Below are 20,231 nucleotides of genomic sequence, written 5' to 3'. Positions count from 1 at the left end.
TAAGTTAGCTTTCAGTTCTTACTAAAATATTGAAATCTTTTATGCATTATCCTTCTGTTTAAAGGGTCACAGGATCTGTACTTGGTAAAAATCCTGGTGCTCACCACCATTCTCTGCAATAATATGAAACCATTGTTTGCTATTTCACCATTATTTGCCTGTTCTCTGTATGACTGTGTAAAGATGACAATTATTCAAGAAGGCACTGCAATAGGATCTCCACTTCCTGGTAGAAAATAGAAGTGGAAGTTAAGAGTTTGATAAAGGAATGCTCTTCATTTAAAAGATTATTTGGGATAAAACTGTTATTGTTATAATATCTAGCTCTGTTTTGATTGATAGCGCACTACCTTGAATTTTCTGAATTGAAATTATGGTGACAAATTTGGCAATAATGGCTAATATTTATTGAATGCTTACCAAGTGCTGAGAACTGTTCTAACTGTGTTAGGTGTAATGCTTCTTTTAATCCTCACAGTAAACATTATGAGAAGGCCCCATATTTAGCCACAATTTACCCTGACACAAGTGAGGAGTAAGGAAGTTAAGTAATTTGCCTAAGACCACACAGTTAAGGGTGAATGAGTCAAGAAGTACAATTGTTCGCAATAAATCAGGAAGTAATTGTTAAGGCCCTTGCTTATACACAAGTTGTGAAAAACACTATCTGTGTATGTGCACTCAGTGATGTCTGACTCTTTGTGACCCCATGGACTGTAACTCACCAGGTTCCTCTGTCCATGGAATTTTCCAGGCAAGAATACTGGAGTGGGTTGCCATTTCCTTTTCCAGGGGGTCTTCCAGACCCAGGGATCGGACCTGTGTCTCTTTCATCTCCTGCATTGGCAGGCAGGTTCTTTATCAGCTGAGCCACTGGGGAAGCCCTGAAAAACACTATAGTGAATGGGAGGAAAAGGAAGGGAAATAGTCACTTGCTACACAGAAATCAGAATATAAGAAATGCTTAAGTTTGTGGTAGAAGTCATAAGACCTGTGTTGAGCCTGGAAGAGATGAAACTTCTGGAGAAGTTAAGAGCGGTCCTCCATATGCCATCATGGATCACCTGGGATCAACATAACCTAGGAGGTTTGTTTAAAATGCAGATTGCTAGGCCTCATCCTGGGAGTAGTAAAAATGAATGAGGGTTAGAATCCAGCAATCTGGCTTTTATGAGACTACTGCCTTAAAGGATGACTGTTTGGACTGAAACAAGGATAGCAACTTTCCCAACAACCACAACCTCGGGAGCAAAGAGATGGGGGAGGTATGGTTTGTTTGAAAGCTGCAGTAAGGCCAAAGGCCTCTAGGGAGAATGAAGGGGCCAGGTTGAGGTAGGACTTATTTCACTTAGCATAATATTCTCTGGGTTCATCTGTTTTGTCACAATGGCAAGATTTCATGATTTTTTATGGCTGAGTGATATCCCATGGCCTGTGCTTACCACATCTTCTTTATCCACTCATCTATTGATACAGACACTTACGTTGCTTCGATGACTTGGCTTTTGTGAATAATACTGTCCATGTTACTTTTAACATATGTTCTCAGAGTATTTTTTTTATTTATTTAATCATTCAGTAAATATGTATTGAGTGTGTGTGTGCTCAGTCGTGCTCTTTGCAACCCTGTGAACTGTAGTCTGCCAGGTTCCTCTGTCCATGGAATTCTCCAGGCAAGAATACTGGAGTGGGTAGCCATTCCCTCATACTGTGTGCTTTTGCTCAGAGTAAATGTCTAACTTGAGCCTGAGAATTTCTTTAAAACCATGAGATTTGAACATTGGAAGGAAGGAACCTTAAAGACCAGTTTCTTCATGCTTCAAGCCAGAGAAAACGGAAATCCAAATGAAATTGTCCAGGTCTCACCATGTGTTAACAGCAGAGCTGCTGGGGAAACCCAGATCTCTGTGAACCACCCTGAGTGATGTCAGAGAACAAGCTCCCCTTGCGTTTGTCCTCCTCCTTTTCTTCCCATGGAAGGCAAGTCAGTTCACATCCCTTTCAGTGGCTTTGTCTCCTGAAGGGAATAGCTCTGAAAAGACTTAATGGTAGCAGGAATACAGAATCTCTCATATTAAATATCTAGAGGAAGCTAAATGTTCTGAATTTCATTGTTTTTCTCTTAAAAAGTAACATTTTAATTTATATACCATGTAGTGCCCTCCAGGTTTATGCTCTATACTTTGTTTGGATATTTTTGCCTACAATATTAATAACTCACATTAAATATGTGTTTAGCTATCATGGCTGAAGGAAGCATCATATTTAAAAAAAAAAGTTTTGTGCCCGAAAATGAGGAAAGTACATGTATATGTAAAGAAGAAAGGAAGCATTCCATCATTAAATGATATTTTTTTAAGGTCATATAGATTTTATTTTTTTTCAGACTGTAAACTTTTTATTTCGTGTTGAGGTATAGCCAGTTAACAATGTTGTGGTAGTTTCAGGTGAACAGCAAAGGGACTCAGCCATACATACACATGTATCCATTCTTCCCCAAACCCCTCTTCCATCCAGGCTGGCACAGAACATTGAGAAGAGTTCCATGTGCTATACAATAGGTCCTTGTTGGTTATCCATTTTGAATACAGCAGTGTGCACATGACCTTCCCAACCTCCCTAACTATCCCTCCCCTCTGGCAACGATAAGTTCATTTTCTAAGTCTGTGAGTCTCCTTCTGTTTTGTAAGTTCATTCGTATCATTTCTTTTTAGATTCAACATCTAAGGGATGTTATATGATACTTCTCCTTCTCTGTCTGATTCACTTCACTCAGTATGACACTCCCTAAGTCCATCCATTAAACAATATTTTTTGAGCTGTATATGCCTAAATAGATTAGGAGCAATTCAGAGACAAGGTCGGCTGCTCGTTTGATCCCTCACAACCTTTTGCTGACTCAGTGCAATATGCCCATGAGGCGTATCTTTCATCAAGTACCAATCTTTGGAATTTTCTCCCAAATATTTTTTTTAATTAATTTTTATTGGTGTGTATGCTAGACAGCATATTAAAAAGCAGAGACATCACTTTGTCAACAAAGGTCTGTCTAGTCAAGGCTGTGGTTTTTCCAGTAGTCATGTATGGATGTGAGAGTTGGACTGTAAAGAAAGCTGAGTGCCGAAGAATTGATGCTTTTGAACTGTGGTGTTGGAGAAGACTCTTGAAAGTCCCTTGGACTGCAATGAGATCCAACCAGTCCATTCTAAAGGAGATTAGTCCTGGGTGTTCATTGGAAGCACTGATGTTGAAGCTGAAACTCCAATACTTTGGTCACCTGATGCAAAGAGCTGATTCATTTGAAAAGACCCTGAAGATGGGAAAGATTGAGGGCAGGAGGAGAAGGGGACAACAGAGGATGAGATGGTTGGATGGCATCACCGACTCCATGGACATGGATTTGGATGGACTCCAGGAGTTGGTGATGGACAGGGAGGCCTGGCGTGCTGCAATTCATGGGGTTGCAAAGAGTCAGACACTACTGAGCAACTGAACTGAACTGATGCTAAGTCACTTCAGTCGTGTCCGACTCTGCAACCCGGTGGATGGTAGTCCTCCAGGCTCCTCTGTCCATGGAATTCTCCAGGCAAGAATACTAGAGTGGGTTGCCATGCCATCCTCCCGGGGATCTTCCCAACCCAGGGACTAAATCCACATTTTGTATGTTTCCTGCATTGGCAGGCGGGTTTTTTTTTTTTTTTTTTTAACCACTAGTGCCACTTGGGGATTGGAATATAGTTGATATACAATGTTGTTTTAGTTTCTGCTGTATAGTAAAGTCGATCAGTTTTACATATACACATATCCACTCTCCCAAATCCTTTTAACATTTGCAGAACCAATGCTATGTTGAAAGGAAGTTACAGGCTTTCGATCTGAAGGATATCACATATTTTAATAAGAGAGAGACAGATGGTGCTGCTGGGTTTGAGAGTATCATATTGCTATCAGCTTTGAGGCTAGAGTATGTGATGCATGCCTTCTTCTGCAGTAATAATGTACCAAACTGGAGGGCTGTTCCAGTTCCCAAAGAATAGAATTAAGTGCATCTTCTTCCGCCTCATTGTTTGCATATTAAATTATGCTCAAAATCAACAGTAGTATTTTTTTCCCTGAAAATTTGAGGAAAGCACAGGCCATGGTTGGTTAATAAAAACCAAAGACCCCATCCATGTTTGTTAAATGTGGGCCACTTCTACATCCCCAACTGTTAAGGTTTTAAACTTGCCTGTGTTTGGTTTCCCTTGTTTTTCCTCCTGAAGCTGCTAGAGAAATCGTCTGGTTAGAGAGAGAAGAGCGGGCCAGGCAACACTACGAGAAGCACCTGGAGGAGCGGAAGAAGAAGCTAGAAGAGCAGAGGCTGAAAGAGGAACGGCGGAGGGCTGCCGTGGAGGAGAAGCGACGGCAGAGGCTCGAGGAGGACAAGGTGAGATGCTGCCCTGGGGACACGTGGGAGGCACGTCTGTTTCAAAAACAGCACATTAACTGTGAAGCTTCCCACCGAGGCGCCATGATGCACAGCTAGAATGTCTGAGGCAGCAGATTTACCAGCAGTCATAGTTTCTACGGGCTTCCCTGGTGGCTCAGACAGTAGAGAATCCACCTGCAATGCGGGAGATGTGGGTTCAATCCCTGGGTCAGGAAGATCCGCTGGAGAAGGGAACGGCTACCTGCTCCAGTATTTTGGCCGGAAAATTCCATGGACAGAGGAGCCTGGCCGGCTATAGTCCGTGGGGTCACAGTCAGACATGACTCAGCAACTCTGACTTTCATAGTTTCTAGGGAGGTTGTGGTGTGGAAATCAGGTTGAGAATGATGTGATTGTCATTGTTTCCACAAGACCTTTAAAAACTCATTTCTCCGGTCTGGACCTATAACTTATTTATGCTTACTTCATGCATGCTGAAGTGTTAATCCCAGCAACTGGATTTCTGTAGGGCTTTACCATTTATAAATATTTCCACATCAGTTATCTCATTTAACTCTTACTCAACCTTTGAGTGTTACCACTTTCTGTGGAAATGAAGCTTTAGACTCAGAATAGCTAAGTCACACAAAGTCATACAGTCCATTAAATTGTGGGTTGGGATTACCCACATCCTCAGATTCTAGATTCTGTTTTTAAATACAGAACCACATGTGTTACACGTCTGCTTAAACTAAGACCTGTGCTACGGGCTTATGTGAGTTGATGGAAAAGCATCACACTCCCTGCAGTGTGCTAAGATGCTTCAGTCATGTCTGACTCTTTGTGACCCTATGGGCTGTAGCCCACCAGGCTCCACTGTCCATGGGAGTCTCCAGGCAAGAATATGGAGTGGGTTGCCACGCCCTCCTCCAGCAGATCTTCCTGACCCAGGGATGGAACCTGCGTCTCACGACTCCTGCATTTGTAGGCAGGTTCTTTACTGCTAGCGCCACCTGGGAAGTCAGTGGTAATAGTAATAGTCCTTTTTTTAAGTACCTGCTGTATGCCAAGGGCTTTATCAGCTGGAACCTAATAATTACCACCCACCCACCCCCATGTTGATAGTACTACTCTCACCTTAAAGTGTAGAGTTTAGGAATCTTCTGAGTATTAGGAGTATTAAGGTTGAAATTTAAGTAGTACCTCTCACCCCACTCTGCCTTAAGTTGAAGAATCCTCCAACAACCAGGTAGAATCTTATCATCAGCTCCTCTGTTCCATTTAAAGGAACGTCATGAAGCCGTTGTGCGACGTACAATGGAGAGGAGCCAGAAGCCAAAACAGAAACAAAACCGGTGGTCATGGGGAGGTGCTCTCCATGGGAGCCCGAGCATCCACAACACAGGTAAATGGAGAAGCCTCTTTCCAAAATCATTATTTTTTAAATCACAGTTAAAGTCACAGTTACTTTTTTACTCTGTTTAAAAAAACCTGCATAAATAATTAAGCTACAATGAAATGATGCTTCTACTGTTTGAGGATAAGAGGGTGATGGAGATAAGAAGATAAGGTCCCCTCCCTCCGTGCTTTTCTCATTTGTTACAAAGTTCTTTAAAGAAACAGAAATCTGTGCAATTTTTCTCAGCAACTATTTTCAGTTCTACATTATTTTGGTAATTTATTTGCATAGGGGTTTCAAGATTACGGAATGGGTTAACCAGTTTTGCCTTTTTTTCTGCGAGAATCCTAGCACTGTCGCAGTTCAGAATCAATCCTATGAGCTTATGTATTCTGATCCTAAAGTATATGGAACACAAAGGCTCTGCAAGAGGAAGTGCAGATTTCTGAAGCTAGAAATAGTAGTGAATGTCCACGTGATTCCTTGTACTTAAATTGACTAAAAATCCTAAAATTTGGACTTAGTGAAAGGCCTTATTTTTGTACTGTAAATTCAATACACCTTGAATTTTATGTAGTGTGTCAGTTTCATATGTGTGAGTCTAATAAGCTTTTTTTTTTTTTTTTTAATTTACTTTGGAAAATCATTGTCTTACATTCTGTCCCCAGGTGGTTTTGTTGAATCATCATTCACCTTTCTCGATTTAGCAGGCCTGGACCACCACTTCACAACTTTTGGTGGTACTAGAAAACCTGGTACTGACCTCCTTGTGATTTGCTGATCGCCTGACCTGTAGCTAGCACCTCAGACTAGGGCCAGTTCATCACTAGCTGAACCATTGCCGCCTTAGTCATAATGCATGCTTAATATCCTACTGCATAGACCTAGATCTGGGACATGGCACAGTGTTTCTCAAGTGTTGATAGTATAACTCGGGTGACTTAAAGGTATTGAAATAAAGTAATTACCGGTGATATGCTTACTTTCTCTTTAAATGATCATTTTGGATAAAACCTTAAAGAAAATGTTTTTTCACTGATAAATCACCTGAGGTCAAAGTACATCCAGTTTGGCTTTATTTCACTCTGCCTCCATCAGTACAGCTATTGTAACTTTCAGTTTTCATATAAGTAACTATGGATTTTTGTTTGTTTTCTCTATCCCTTTCATTCCTAACATTCAGTGTATCTTCTATAACCTCATCATTTAAAAAAATCTAAAAGCATATTGCCACAACTTTCTTTCCTATGCAGTGAATCAAATTTGTTTTTTCCTTCTTGGCTCGTCATGACCCAGTTGTATTTGCAGTGGGGCACATCAAATCTGTGGTCATAAGGATCATTTACATGTGATATTTCATTCTAGGTATAATTTTGCATATTTGTTCCATGCAAAAAAGTCATCATGGTATATGCTTTTATAACCTTCCTTATTTCACTTTTGTGTGGCTTCATGTTTTACATGTGCCTGTTAAACAGGTAAACCTGTGCAGACTTTCAAGCTTTTCTTTTTTTAGCTGCAGTGTGTGACACGCAGTATCTTAGTTCCTCCGACCAGAGATCAAATCCATACCCACTGCAGTGGAAGCTGGGAGCCCTAGCCACTGGCCTCCCAGGGAATTCCCTCCAACATTTTTGAGGGGATGTCAAGTTACTTAGCTTTACTTCTTGCTTCCATGCTTAGAGTTCAATATATGACCTCTGTTATTGCCACTCAAAGTTGTATTTGTGAGCTGTTGGATAAATCATTTTTTTATTAGGGCTGTGAATTGGAGAATATTGCTCCTATAATGGCACCCCACTCCAGTACTCTTGCCTGGAAAATCCCATGGACGGAGGAGCCTGGTAGGCTGCAGTCCATGGGGTCGCTAAGAGTCGGACACGACTGAGCGACTTCATTTTTACTTTTCACTTTCCTGCATTGGAGAAGGAAATGGCAACCCACTCCAGTGTTCTTGCCTGGAGGATCCCAGGGATGGGGGAGCCTGGTGGGCTGCTGTCTGTGGGGTCACACAGAGTCAGACACGACTGAAGTGACTTAGCAGCAGCAGCAGCTCCTATAATAGAGAAGTTTGAAAATAATGAGAATTTACCAAAATTCTCAATGGTCAGAATGATTTGCCAAGATCTCAAGAGCAGTAACCAGGTCTTGCTCATTTTGCCTACTCCTTACTTCACAACAATGCTAACTTGTGGTAGACACAGCAAACAAATCCTGGAAATTAACTTTAATCTAGATCAAATCAATGTGTTGTCTGACTGTTCCCACGTCAGCTAGCCCTGCTTTGTAAAGACTATACTTTTTAATCCAATTCTTAAATCCTTTTGTGAATTTGTGTTTTGTTCAGAGAGGGAAAATAAAGATTCTTATTTGTTAAGTAATATAATAAATACATATTTTATCTCCATAAATTTAATTATGTGTGATAGGCCTGCATATAGACACTATTTCCCCCCAACTGAAACTGAACATATAAAGCAATATCAGACAATGTATTGCTATGAAATGTCCTGGAAATAACTTTCCTTATCCTTCTTTGTGTCCTTAAACCTCCCATTTTGTCATTGTTTCTTTTGACATTTTACCCTAAGTCTTTTCTTTGTTAGGATTCCCTTAAGAGCCCATCCATTAAGTGTGAATTTGAGTCACAGAAATGATGTTTGGTTTTTTTCTTTTGATGATTAAATCACTTCACATAAATCAATGATATGTCAATAAATTAAAAATTTTTTAATTGCTTCAACTGTAAAGATGAGTCCCTGTAGAAGACAGGAATATCTGATGTTGGTGGAAGACATGCTTATCCCCTGTACACTGTAAGTAATAGCCACCAGTGATTATTCTGGGGAAGAAAGTTTAACATATTTACTCCCAGGGGTAGTTTAGACATGTGGGAACAGGGTTCGAAGGTCTCTCCCACAAGGAATATGTTGGTTTGTGTTCAGTTTTAGAAGAAGCTGACCATAGAAAATAAAACAAAATACATCAGGAGTCCTTTAACTTTGGCTAATATAGATCAGAACAACTCCCTGCATCCTAAATAAATAAAATAATGAGGTTTTTTTTAGACTTTCATTATACGCACTTGTATTCAGGAAATGTGATGTACACTAATGAGCGTGGTTACAGCTTGGTCTGCTGTTCAGAGGGCAAACCATCAGAGTTGATTCTTCCCTTTTATACAGCTATTATTTCTCTTCTAACTTGAAGAATTACTCTAAAATTATCCAGCAGCAATAAGAATGTTATTAATAAACTTAATTCTGATTGTCTTTGCATGGCCACCATATTGTTTGGCAAGTTTGTGGGCTGATTCTATAATGTGTCTATAAACCACACTCATCTCTGTGATCTAGGCACACAGAGGTGGTCATTAGTAGATTTTTTAAAAAGAAATGCTCTAGGGGCCATCCTTTCCGCACCTGCAGTGTTGCTTTTTTTTTGTTTCTGATTAATGTTTTTCTATAGTGCACTTTAGTGCCCTTGTAAAATGACTCTACAAGCAAAAGTATCAGCAGATGCACAGACCCTGGTGTTTGCATTCTATCTCACCAGCACTATTACTGCCGCATTGTTTCTCCTTTGGGAAATGATGAAGGCGTTCCCTCTTGTAGACCCACTTTTGCTTCATGGGCTGCCTCCGTCATTTTCGTTGCCCGCCACTGGTTTTCCTTTGGTCTTCCTCCGTTTGTTGTATTGTAACCATATGCTTGAATTTCCCTGGCTGACAAACTGGTGAACTGAATAGTTCTTTAATATTTTTATTTTCCTATAAGAAAAATGAGTATTATTTCTAGCCTTTAAGTTACCTTAAAATGTCCACTTAGAAAACTGTGCTATAGTAAAGATCTAGCCATAGAGCTGAAAGCATCCAATCCTAGTTTTTCCTTCCATCAGTGAACTAGGAAATTGCAATCCTGCATGCTGGCTGTCAATTAGCATTATCTCCATTTGTTTTAGATCCAGACAGGCGGTCAGTTTCCACCATGAATCTTTCGAAACATGTTGATCCCGTCATTAGCAAGCGGCTCTCCTCTTCATCTGCAACTTTACTAAATTCTCCAGATAGAGGTACAGTCAAAAGGAAAACAAAAAAAGTGTTCTGTTATTTCCTTAATGCTTTTATTTTCTGGATGTTTACAGCTAAGAATAAGCATCTGAAGTTGCTTTCCCTACGTTTCTTAAATAGGAAGAAAAAAACTTCAGAGTAAAAAAGCAATAAACGTCTGAGCAGCATTTTCCTTGCGACAAGAACATTTCTCATTTTAGAACTTGGCTGAATGATTGCATTTAGCAGTGATGAAAAGCGGTGCTTCTCTCAAGTTTTTAGTACAGGAGTTTACAGCTCCAGAAATCACCCACTTATCCACCAACATGCTAATAATCTGTTATGAACATTTATTTCATTTCAATCAGATTGTCTTTGACTTTTCATCTGTACTTGGGGAATTCCAGGCATTAACATTCTAAAAAATCTTTTTAAATGATTCATGTTGGCAGATTTCATTTTGCTAACTTATTTTTCCTTTAACCAAACCTTTCTTACTGCATTTCTTGTGTGTGTGACTGGTTTTTTTGGTGTCCATTCATTTAAAGGAATATGGCCCAACTTTAAGAATATCATTATGTAAGCCTCCTAAAAATTTCAATATTCATAGTCCTCCAGTTAACATTTTATTTGAATTTTGAGTTTTATTCATCCCATGGATTTACAGTACATGAATGCTGAGTTACTTATAAAAGTAAAGTTTCATTCTACATATATATCATAGAATGAAAAATCAAGCTTTTAAGATAAGCTACTTGTTTTACATAACTAAAACAATTTTAAATTTGACAAACCAAAGAATTATTGTGCAATATAAAAACACTCTTTGAAAGTAACAAATTGTGGTTTTTTTGAGTGCTTTATTAAGAAACTGATTGGTTTTGAAGTGTTTATAGTCTTTAAAAAAGATTGTAATGTGTGCATGTTCTATATGTGTGCATGTGTATTTGTATATTTTGTATTGTATAAAAGTTACGGTGTCATTGTAATGTATAATATAATGTGTTGATGTTAGAATTAATCTCTTAAAACAGTAAATGTTTGAACAACTTCCAATTCTTGCCTTTTAACCTAAATCTTTTCTTTAACCTAGTTTGCCTAAATCATTGGTATTAGATGGCCTTTTATATGTTAGGGAAAAGTATTATGAATTGAAGCTCCTTTCATAAGTAGCCTTTATTTTCAAGCCAATTCCCTTAGTGTAAAATATAGATACTGTTCTTAGCAGTTGTCTATTCCTCTTTTCTTTGGAACTGGCCACTTAGCACTTGAATTTTATATTTTTGTGAACACGGATATAAAACAAACCATAATCGGGATTTCACAGTAATTTTCAGTTAAACCTTGCTTATTGATTCCGTAGCTAAAATTGGGGCAATGTTGGGAGCGGGGATAAACCGACCAGTATTCTATCCACACTTCTATGGAATGACAGTACTGTGTCAGCTAGTATCTGACACGTGACAGTATCTGATTGAATAGTCTGAAGTAATCGGATCTTAGAACTGGGAACAATTTGGATGGCTCGACTGGATGGCAGAGTCCCTGAGAGATGAAGGGCCTGACTTCATAACTGGCAGGTTAATCACAGAGAAGAGGGGTTAGAGCAGAGATCGCCAGCTCCCAATGCATGTTGTTGCTGGGCTGCCTCTGCAGTTCTCTCCTTCATGGATGGCCTTCCTTAGATTACTCCTGACTCCGTCCGCTCTGCCTTTGGGTGAGGTCAAGGGTCAGGGAAAGTTCTGCAAGCAGTGACTAGCTGGAGCCAGGAAATTGCCCCCTGAATCATGGTACAGGTCTGTAAAACCTGATGCCAAGCTGAACTAAAAGGATGAGGAGGACAGCACTAAATCTGCGGGTTCCACGTCTCTGCCCTCTTATCAAAAGAACTGTGACCCAGTCCTGGTTTAACTGGTGAGGTCAGCCTGGAAGAAAAGTCTGGTTCATCCAGAGGCTCCCATGTGGTTCAGGAAGCAATTTTTCTTAAGTTAGGCAGAACACTCAGTAGCACAGTGAGAAGGCTCTGTCTTTTAATGAGAATAAAAATCTGCATTTGAACTTTGCTAATTTGAGAGATCTAAGTAATTTAGTTAGTATAATTTTTCTGCTATCTATTTGTTAAATTCAATTATGCTTTATTATCAAAGTAGAAAGCATTCTTATCAAATTATTAGAGGCTTTTACAGTCTGGTCCTTAGAGAGTGTACACCATTACTAGATTGTTTGAGCTTTCTCAGCCCTACAGCACAGGCCTTAAAGGTGATGTTAAATTGAAGCTCTGATACTATCAAAGTTGACATTCAACTGAAGTGCTCTGCTAGTTATTCAAAATGCTGGAATATTTCCATACGAGTTGGTAAATATCCACTTCCCCAAGCTGTGCTTCCCAAGCTGTGCTTCCCCAGGCCCTCCAGAGCTAAAGGGGTTAAAGAGTGTTACCTACTAGCCCCATCAGTTTTTAAATATTTTGATTATCACACCTGGATATAGAGTTACAGAGACTGATAAAATGACCCTAGTTAAAGGAAACCCCTGATTACTAAAGATTTCTGTAATTGCTACAACAGAGACAATATTGCCACTGGGAATTTTTGCATGAAAAGTGTTTATTATTAAGCTTCCTTCTTCACCATTTTTCCCCCCTCAAGGAAGACAGAACGTTTGAAAAAAAATAAGGAAATTGGCTACTCCTAGCTGGAAATTAGTCCATACATTTTTTCCCCCATAGTCTAGATTAGAGGACATGGGGGTGGGCCTAAAGCTGAATTCTGCCCGCATGTTCTGTTTGGCCTGAGAATGGGTTTTTTGTGCCATCATATAAAAAAAAAATGGAAGATTTCATAGAACATTTCAGGATGTAACAATATGTGCCTGATTTCTACCTGGCACCCATCATTAGGCACTAAATAGTGATTTCTGCTTGTGGAGGAACAGGGCAGCACAAATATCTGTAATGTTTAGTTGCCCCCTTGGACCAGATTGTCTATTAAGGAAATTGTCAATATCTCATTTTAACTGCTTAAGGAGGATCAATACTATAGTTGTTCATGAAAATTAATACCTTTTCCTTCAGCAGCTTATCTCAAGATCAGGCCCTTCTGGGTAGAAAAAAATTTAAAAAGTAACTCTCCTGTACTAACCTTTACTAAAAATTTATCTTATGGTGGAAGAGATCTGTTTCTCTCTTGCTTGCTCAGGGCATAGTATAGTAAGAATATGGTAGAACTGGAAACATATTTCTCCTAGCAACATCTTTCATTTAGAGTTTCAAAGTTATTAAATCTCTTTGGATTTGCTTTAAACCCAAGTCAAAGAGGGTGTTTAATGATCTTCATTTGAAGCGGATTCTTTGGTTGATGCCTTAAAGACGAAACAGAAATAGAGCAATAGAGCTTCTTAATCAAGGAGAAAAAAGCAGACATATCTTTTCAATGATAGACCATCTCTGCAGTTTTGAGTCATTTATTCTACAGAGTTTATCTAAGAAAAGGAAGGATTCACCTCTTCTTTATCATCTACTGAAATTACAATTCTGTTGAGGATTTTAATTCTAATTACTTTCCCCACTGATTTAATTCTCTGAATGTATTCTAATTTTAGATTACATTTTTAGATTATGTTCTGTTGATACACACACACACACACATACTGCAGCTTATAATGGCACTTATCCTATTGTGCATTCTACCAACTGTATTATAATAGTTTTTATAACAGATGTTTATTTATGTCTTCATATCAGTAGATAAGGTTTAATTTAACCATGAAGACTCTCCCCCCAAAACCCAGAAAATCTAATAAACTATTCACTAATTCTTAAATTCTCCAGTGCCTGATCAAAATGGCTACTCTTTTAAAATAAAGTCAGGTAATTAAGGTACTTATTGGAGGTTGGTACCTCCCTTTGAAATAGCAGATATTTTTTATAACAACCTTTAACACTGGATGGCTTCTATTAACTAAAATTAATTTTCTGCATGTTAGAAGTCATTTCTTTAAAATATAACATATATAAAAATTATTATAAGAATAGTTGCTCCAGAGGCCAGAGGACTTGCACCTGCTGTTTGTGGTGTAGAACAGAGTAGCCTTGTCAGGTTTAGACAGTTTTAAAGATTTTTATAAATGATTTGGGAGTATGTTCTAAAATATACAGACCTCTCTTGGTATCCACGGGAGGTTAGTTCCAGGAACTGCTGCAGACACCCAGACCCTCAAGGGCTTGAGCCCCATAGTGAGCCCTCTGCATCTGCAGGTTCTGCATCCATGAACACCAAGGGCCAACAGTATACTTAGTGGGAAAAATCCACATGTCAGTGAACTTGTGTAGTTCAGGCTGTGTTGTTCAAGGGTCAAGTCTATATGATCACTTTATTTTAGTGATATTTGTAGGATTTTGCAAGCTTCTTTCCTGATATCTTTGGAAAGTAGCTCCTGTATTTTCATAGACCATTACTGGAAGGTAATAGCATAAGCGAAGTAATTTAATTGTAATTAGCATTCATTTCCTAATAGTGTTCTTGCGAAGCCCCAGTACAATTTGGGCCTCTACTGCATTGTATCATTTTAAATTTATTTTCTGGATTCTTCACAAACCCACTAGTAATTTCCACCATTATGGTTATGTTGGATTTTGGCTTTTCTATCTTAATTTGGCCACCTCATGCGAAGAGTTGACTCATTGGAAAAGACTCTGATGCTGGGAGGGATTGGGGGCGGGAGGAGAAGGGGACGACAGAGGATGAGATGGTTGGATGGCATACTGACTCGATGGACATGAGTCTGAGTGAACTCCGGGAGTTAGTGATGGACAGGGAGGCTGGCATGCTGCGATTCATGGGGTTGCAAAGAGTCAGACACGACTGAGCGACTGATCTGATCTGATCTTAATTTTATGTTCAGCTTTATCCTTATCCTCCATCAAAAGTTTTATGTTCTTGCCAAACCAGGCAAGAACCTGCTTGCTGAATGGGGAAAACAAAAGTTCTAATACAGAACTTTACATGAGTCCTCTTTCATTTTATTATATCTAATTCCGCCCCTCCCAGTTACCCACGTAGCAGTTCATGGAGATGTAGCAAAATCTAATGGAGACCCTTTCTATCTTTATTTACATATTTCCAGTCTCACATTAAGCTGCCCAAGCCTGTGCTGAACTTGACATGCAGGATACTTAGGACACCCTTTGGCTGAGGTGTATGGCTTAGGCCCGCTGCCCATCCCGGTGAGGGCAGCTAGGTTCGATGGACTCAGAGAAACATGCCAAACCCGCTTGAAATGGTTCTTCTGTTTTGTTACCTGTTGACTCCATAGGCAGGTGGTTAGCAAAAGCCATGTCCATAAACCTAATATAGAGCCTGCCACAGACTTAACACCTTGAAGAGAGCCAACCTTATGGAATAGCCGCTCCTCTGAGCAGAGTCTCTCCTGCCCCAACTCTGCACCACCTTCCTCCCCAGACAAGCCTCTCTCGTCGAGGTTTCTCTCCGAGGCCTGGGAAGTGAAAGGGATTATGCCTTGCACCCGCCTCGCCCCTGGAAAGAACGCTTCTAACATCTCGCTTATGTGGTGACGTTTAGCTCGCCGCCTGCAGCTCAGCCCGTGGGAGAGCAGCGTGGTTAACAGACTGCTGACGCCCACACATGCGTTCCTGGCCAGAAGTAAAAGCACAGCGGCCTTGTCTGGAGATTCAGGTAAAACTGTCAAGGTGCAACTTTCTTAGTGAGGTGAAGTCCTCCTTTAGAAGCCCTCTCTGAGCCGCCCCATTTCCATCTAATCACATCGCAGTTCTTCCCATTGTGTGCTTCTCCCCCTCCTGGTGGGGTGGCGTTGGAAATGTGTGTGCTGGTGTTGGTTTCATGCCCCTGGCATTGCTCCTCTGCGCTTCCAGCTTAGCATCTTATCTGGACACCAGATGCCAGGCGGACAAAGGCTGTTCCTCCCTGTGATCAGGTGGCTCCAGAGGCTTCTGTCAGTTCATAACTGTTACTAGAAAATCCTATCCCTTCCCTTCCTTTCTGCCTTCGCATCTGAGGAGATGATCAAAGGTAGAAATAATTTAAGATTGAATGCTACTTTGTGGACTTGGGGATAATATCAAAGCACAAGCCTATTTAAGAATAGTGTTTCATAAATGTGGCCGTGGGTTAGCCACTTATCCTCCCTGTGCTAGGCTTTTAAATGTAATCGAGGAATAGTACCCTTTCAAAACTCTTAGGAGTTGTGGAGAAGGCTAATTACAGTGTTCTTAGTTGTTACATTACTTTGAAAATATGTAAAATGTGCCAAGTACTAGTTATTATAATTAGTTATAACTCCTCTACTTTTTTAAAATGTAAAACATGCCTGAATGAGCCAATTAGTTTAATGAGAAGTTCGTATAGTCTACACCTAGCTGGGAAGAAACGTATTAGGCTTTTGGCAGTGTCTCAGTGAGTTGACTTAGGTTTTCCCAAATATCCATGTGACCAGCCCTCATCTTTGGTATGTAGGAAACTGCATTGCCTCCTCATAAAGCTCCCTTTAAAAAGGCTTTGCCTTTGCAAGCCTCTTCATGTTCACTAGCCCTCTTTTTTTTTTTTAAATAATAACTCTTGGTAGTTTTATGATGTCTTTCATCTATAGTGCCCAGTGAGCGAGTATCAACCTGACTTCTCACAGTACCCCTGGGAGGCAGTCAAGAAAGCAAGTACAGGCATTCCTACCACCTTCCTGTAGAAAGCAAGAGACTGCCAACGAGTGACTTGCACCAGAGCCACTGAGGTGGACTAGGTCTTCCATGTACTTCTGTCCTTGGCACCCTTGTGATGCTCTGTGTACCATCGTGCATTCAACTAGCTGGACCACAGCGATCTGTGTTTTCTGTAAAGCAACTCTTCTGTCAGCTGTCACATTGCATCTGAGATTTTTCTGGACAAAAAAGTACAAGATAATTTATTTTTATGCCCATTTTGTTGTACATACATACAAGTCATGACAGCTTTTCTTTGTGTCCAGCTAATTGAAGACCCTTTGAAACTGCTTTCCAGGCGTGTTTCATAGGATCCAAATAGTTTGTCTCTTGTGCTCCTGAACCTCCACTGTGTGTTGTTTCATAGTGAAGGACTGCCTCACAGCTAAAAAACAAAACAAAACAGAACTGTCTCCCTTTGCTATTTCTGTCATCACTAACCTTGTCAATTCTTTCACTCTTCCTCTAGTCTCTTCCAACACCATTTCCGCATTTTCCACCCATTTGACTTGCCCATCTTTCCACCTTCCGTCCTTATGCTCAATCAAGGGGCTTTTTAATCTGCTAACTGGCTCTTGTTTGCAACTTTTACATCCTCCTTTTCACAAACTGATACATTTTTGTCACTTATTTTAATGTGAAGCAATGCCATACATAGCCTTTACTTGTTTGTTTTATTAATACTTTCCTTAGATCATGGTTACCTATTATTGCATTGATACAGCTTATATTTAATGAACCCAAACTGTGGTGTTTAAAATTTTCTGTTTAAAATTATTTATGTTAATGTCTCACATTTATCTTGTCAAAAACACTTTCCCATCACTTTTATTTTTCCAACTCCTCTCCTTGAGTTTTTTTCTTGTCTTCCTATTTTTAATGTCTTTCCTTCAGTTCACCTTGTCTCCAATTGCCATTGGCAAGAGGATGACCTACATCTAGAGCCAGGGTTATAATAGCAGATCAAAACAGCCTCCCTTACCCCTAGGGTGTCCAGTGATTGTAAATTCCCAGAACAAGTAATAAGAGCAGTTGAAAATTGGAAATCAGTCTCATATGTTTCATTTGTGACCACTGCTTTGGGTTGATTTTTCCTTGCCCACTTTTTAAAAATACATTTAAGATATATGTGATTATTGGAGCTCAGGATTGAATGAATTAACATAAGCAAAAAGAAGCTTAGAATAATACCTGCACATAGTAAGCACTTAATAAATGTTATTATTCTACCATGTAGTTATTCTCTCTGTTGCACATCAACCACATGAACTGCATTATCTTTTCTCTGCAGCCATTATTTCAAATAGAAAATCCAAATGAGTTCAATTAATGCATACTTATTACCAAAAGTAAAAAGAAATACAGATATTGTGGAAGGCTTGCTCAAAGACATTTCCATAAAAGAAATTTTATGTTTAATAAGACTACTTTGGGATATGGAGGGCACTCTACAGAGAAAAAAACAAATATTGCTCTTCCTTTTCCTTCAGAAAGGCAAGATCATTAGAACTACTGAGTTAAAGGTTTCAGGTTTTCCAGTAGTTGCTGTTAAGAACAGCAATGAATTCCATGAGATGTAGTCTCCTTAGAATTAACCAGACAATATTTCTTGAACAATTAAATTTGAGGATTTTTGTATAGACTACGTCAGGTAGGTTTCTTCCTTTCCTTCATATTCACTCAGCACTATAATAAAGAATGAACCAACGACATGATGAGATCGGTTTACAGCCATGCTGGTCTCAGGAAATGTTCCATAGATACCCCATGAAATTATTACTTCCCACTAGAGGAAAAAGAAATCATATTTCTGGGCTTCATTCCTTTTTCAGTGTCAGGCCCATGGGCTCAGAGAAAGGCTGTCATCTAGGGTTTCTTGATCGTTGCGCAGTCAATGAGCTCTGGCTGTGCCCTGGGCTGTGTGTGCCTCTCTTGCTCATAAATCCCACAGAAGTGCCTTGTGCTAGGATGTTCATCTTTAAAGGCATTGGATTGGATTGGAAGGGGTTTGCATTAATGAACTCTTTCCTTGTCTGGGAAGGATAAGTGTTTTGTTGTGGCACTTAAGAAAAGGTTAAGTTTTCTTTTTCTTTTTCTTTTTTTTTTAAAAGGTTAAGTTTTCAAATCGTTTTGCCTGTGATCACAGTAAGCCAAATGGTGAGAGAGTCTCCTTTACAACATAAAGGAAACTTCCTTTACCATTTAGGTCTGAAGCAGAGCTTTATGTCAGTTTGCAAGTAAGACATATATCTTTTGAGGAGAACTGAGGGAATGCAAAGTGTTTCTGCTTATCCAAGAAATAAGAGTTCTGTTTTCAGATGATGGGAAAAGAGTGCCGTTTCCAGTCAGTCCACTGCCTTGACCATTCAGTGATAACCACAAGATACTGCAAGGCATTTACTGAAAAAGAACACAAGGGTGAAGATGCAATCTGATGGACTTTCTGTCTATAGCATAAACCAAAATAACATATTTTTAACCATAATTCTGAAATTAAGATTACTTTGAATTTGTCTTATGAACTTTTGAGTTTTGAATTTATTAACTTAATACTATTATATTCAGTTGATGTAATAGTTTCTTTAAAGAGTGGCTACAATGGCAAGGGTTGGGTAAAGTCATAACATGGTCCAGATACATAGTATTCCCTTCAGTAGTCATGTTTTACCTAGAAAACGAGATTTCTGGATGAAATATGAAAGCGAACCTTGGATCATTAGTACCCAAATGTCTGATACCTATCCTGTGTTCTGTGAATTTCTTTAACCCCATTGTTACTCAGAATCAACCACTTGATTAATGACAATGTTCCTTTGAAAGTAAGGTCAGAAACTATGTGGTTTTCACAAAACAAAAATCTCATCTTAAGTAAAACTGTAACAGCTGTTCACAATTCAACTTTATTTTTGGCAATTCTAACATATTCATGTTCTCTTCACCGTTTTAAATGATGACATCCCATTTCCCTATACGTTCCTCTGCTTCTTGTGAACCATCCAATGCCTTGGCTTTTGGGAAAACCCAAAAGCATGCATTTGATTTGCTTTTAAATAGATAAAACATTTACAGAATTTTTTTCTGGAAATTATTAGTTATTCTTGTAGCAAGTCTTAACACCTGATGAGACTTGGTCATTTAACATTTTAAAAATTCAGTTGCTTTTTTTCCCCACTGGCTGTTGAATTTTACTCCCAAAATAGCTGCAATATATCTTGCTTGCCTGCTTGCTCACTTGCTGTCTTTCCACCTTTTGTTCCATCTGAAAGCTAATTAGGAAAAATCTGATTATAAACAATCCTTATCTTAAAATTATCTGTCACTAATATAGCATTTTACCAGAACCATCTGTTTATAGGAATATAAGACCATTGCTTTCTGTATGGCTGACGTCTGTATCTTTAATTAAAGTATTTAAATAGCCAAATAGTTTATATATTCCTGATTTTTCACTTGGACGTGCCCTCCTTTTGGACACACTGTAAATAGGACCATGAGGAGAATTGAGCGTGATGGTTCTGGAGGCCTTTAGGTAATAACACTTCTCCCTACTTTTCTCTCTATCTCTGCTTTGCTCCTTGTCCTGATCCCGCTTTTGGCTTTCCTTCAACTGCTCCTCTGGCACTCTTGTGTGTAAAACAATCACCTG

At 39.3% G+C, this 20,231-nt stretch overlaps 1 protein-coding gene across 5 annotated transcripts in view; it reads left to right on the top strand.

The window, feature by feature from the left end:
* The window catches only part of MAP7 (microtubule associated protein 7), a 177,614-nt gene that overhangs the window by 137,272 nt on the left and 20,111 nt on the right, over window positions 1–20,231 (top strand). For 4 of the 5 annotated variants that reach the window (XM_070376744.1, XM_005899102.3, XM_070376745.1 and 1 more), the window contains exons 4-7: window positions 4,263–4,426; window positions 5,696–5,813; window positions 9,768–9,878; window positions 15,435–15,548. In XM_070376744.1, the coding sequence (XP_070232845.1) occupies window positions 4,263–4,426; window positions 5,696–5,813; window positions 9,768–9,878; window positions 15,435–15,548 (507 nt within the window). The remainder of the gene's footprint in view (window positions 1–4,262; window positions 4,427–5,695; window positions 5,814–9,767; window positions 9,879–15,434; window positions 15,549–20,231) is intronic. The other variant, XM_070376747.1, reaches the window with a different exon arrangement.

The sequence above is a fragment of the Bos mutus genome, chromosome 9, assembly GCF_027580195.1.
Source record: "Bos mutus isolate GX-2022 chromosome 9, NWIPB_WYAK_1.1, whole genome shotgun sequence".
Lineage (NCBI taxonomy): Eukaryota > Metazoa > Chordata > Mammalia > Artiodactyla > Bovidae > Bos > Bos mutus.
The sequence above is the reverse complement of the archived record's forward strand: the minus strand, read 5'-3'. Positions and strand labels throughout refer to the sequence as shown.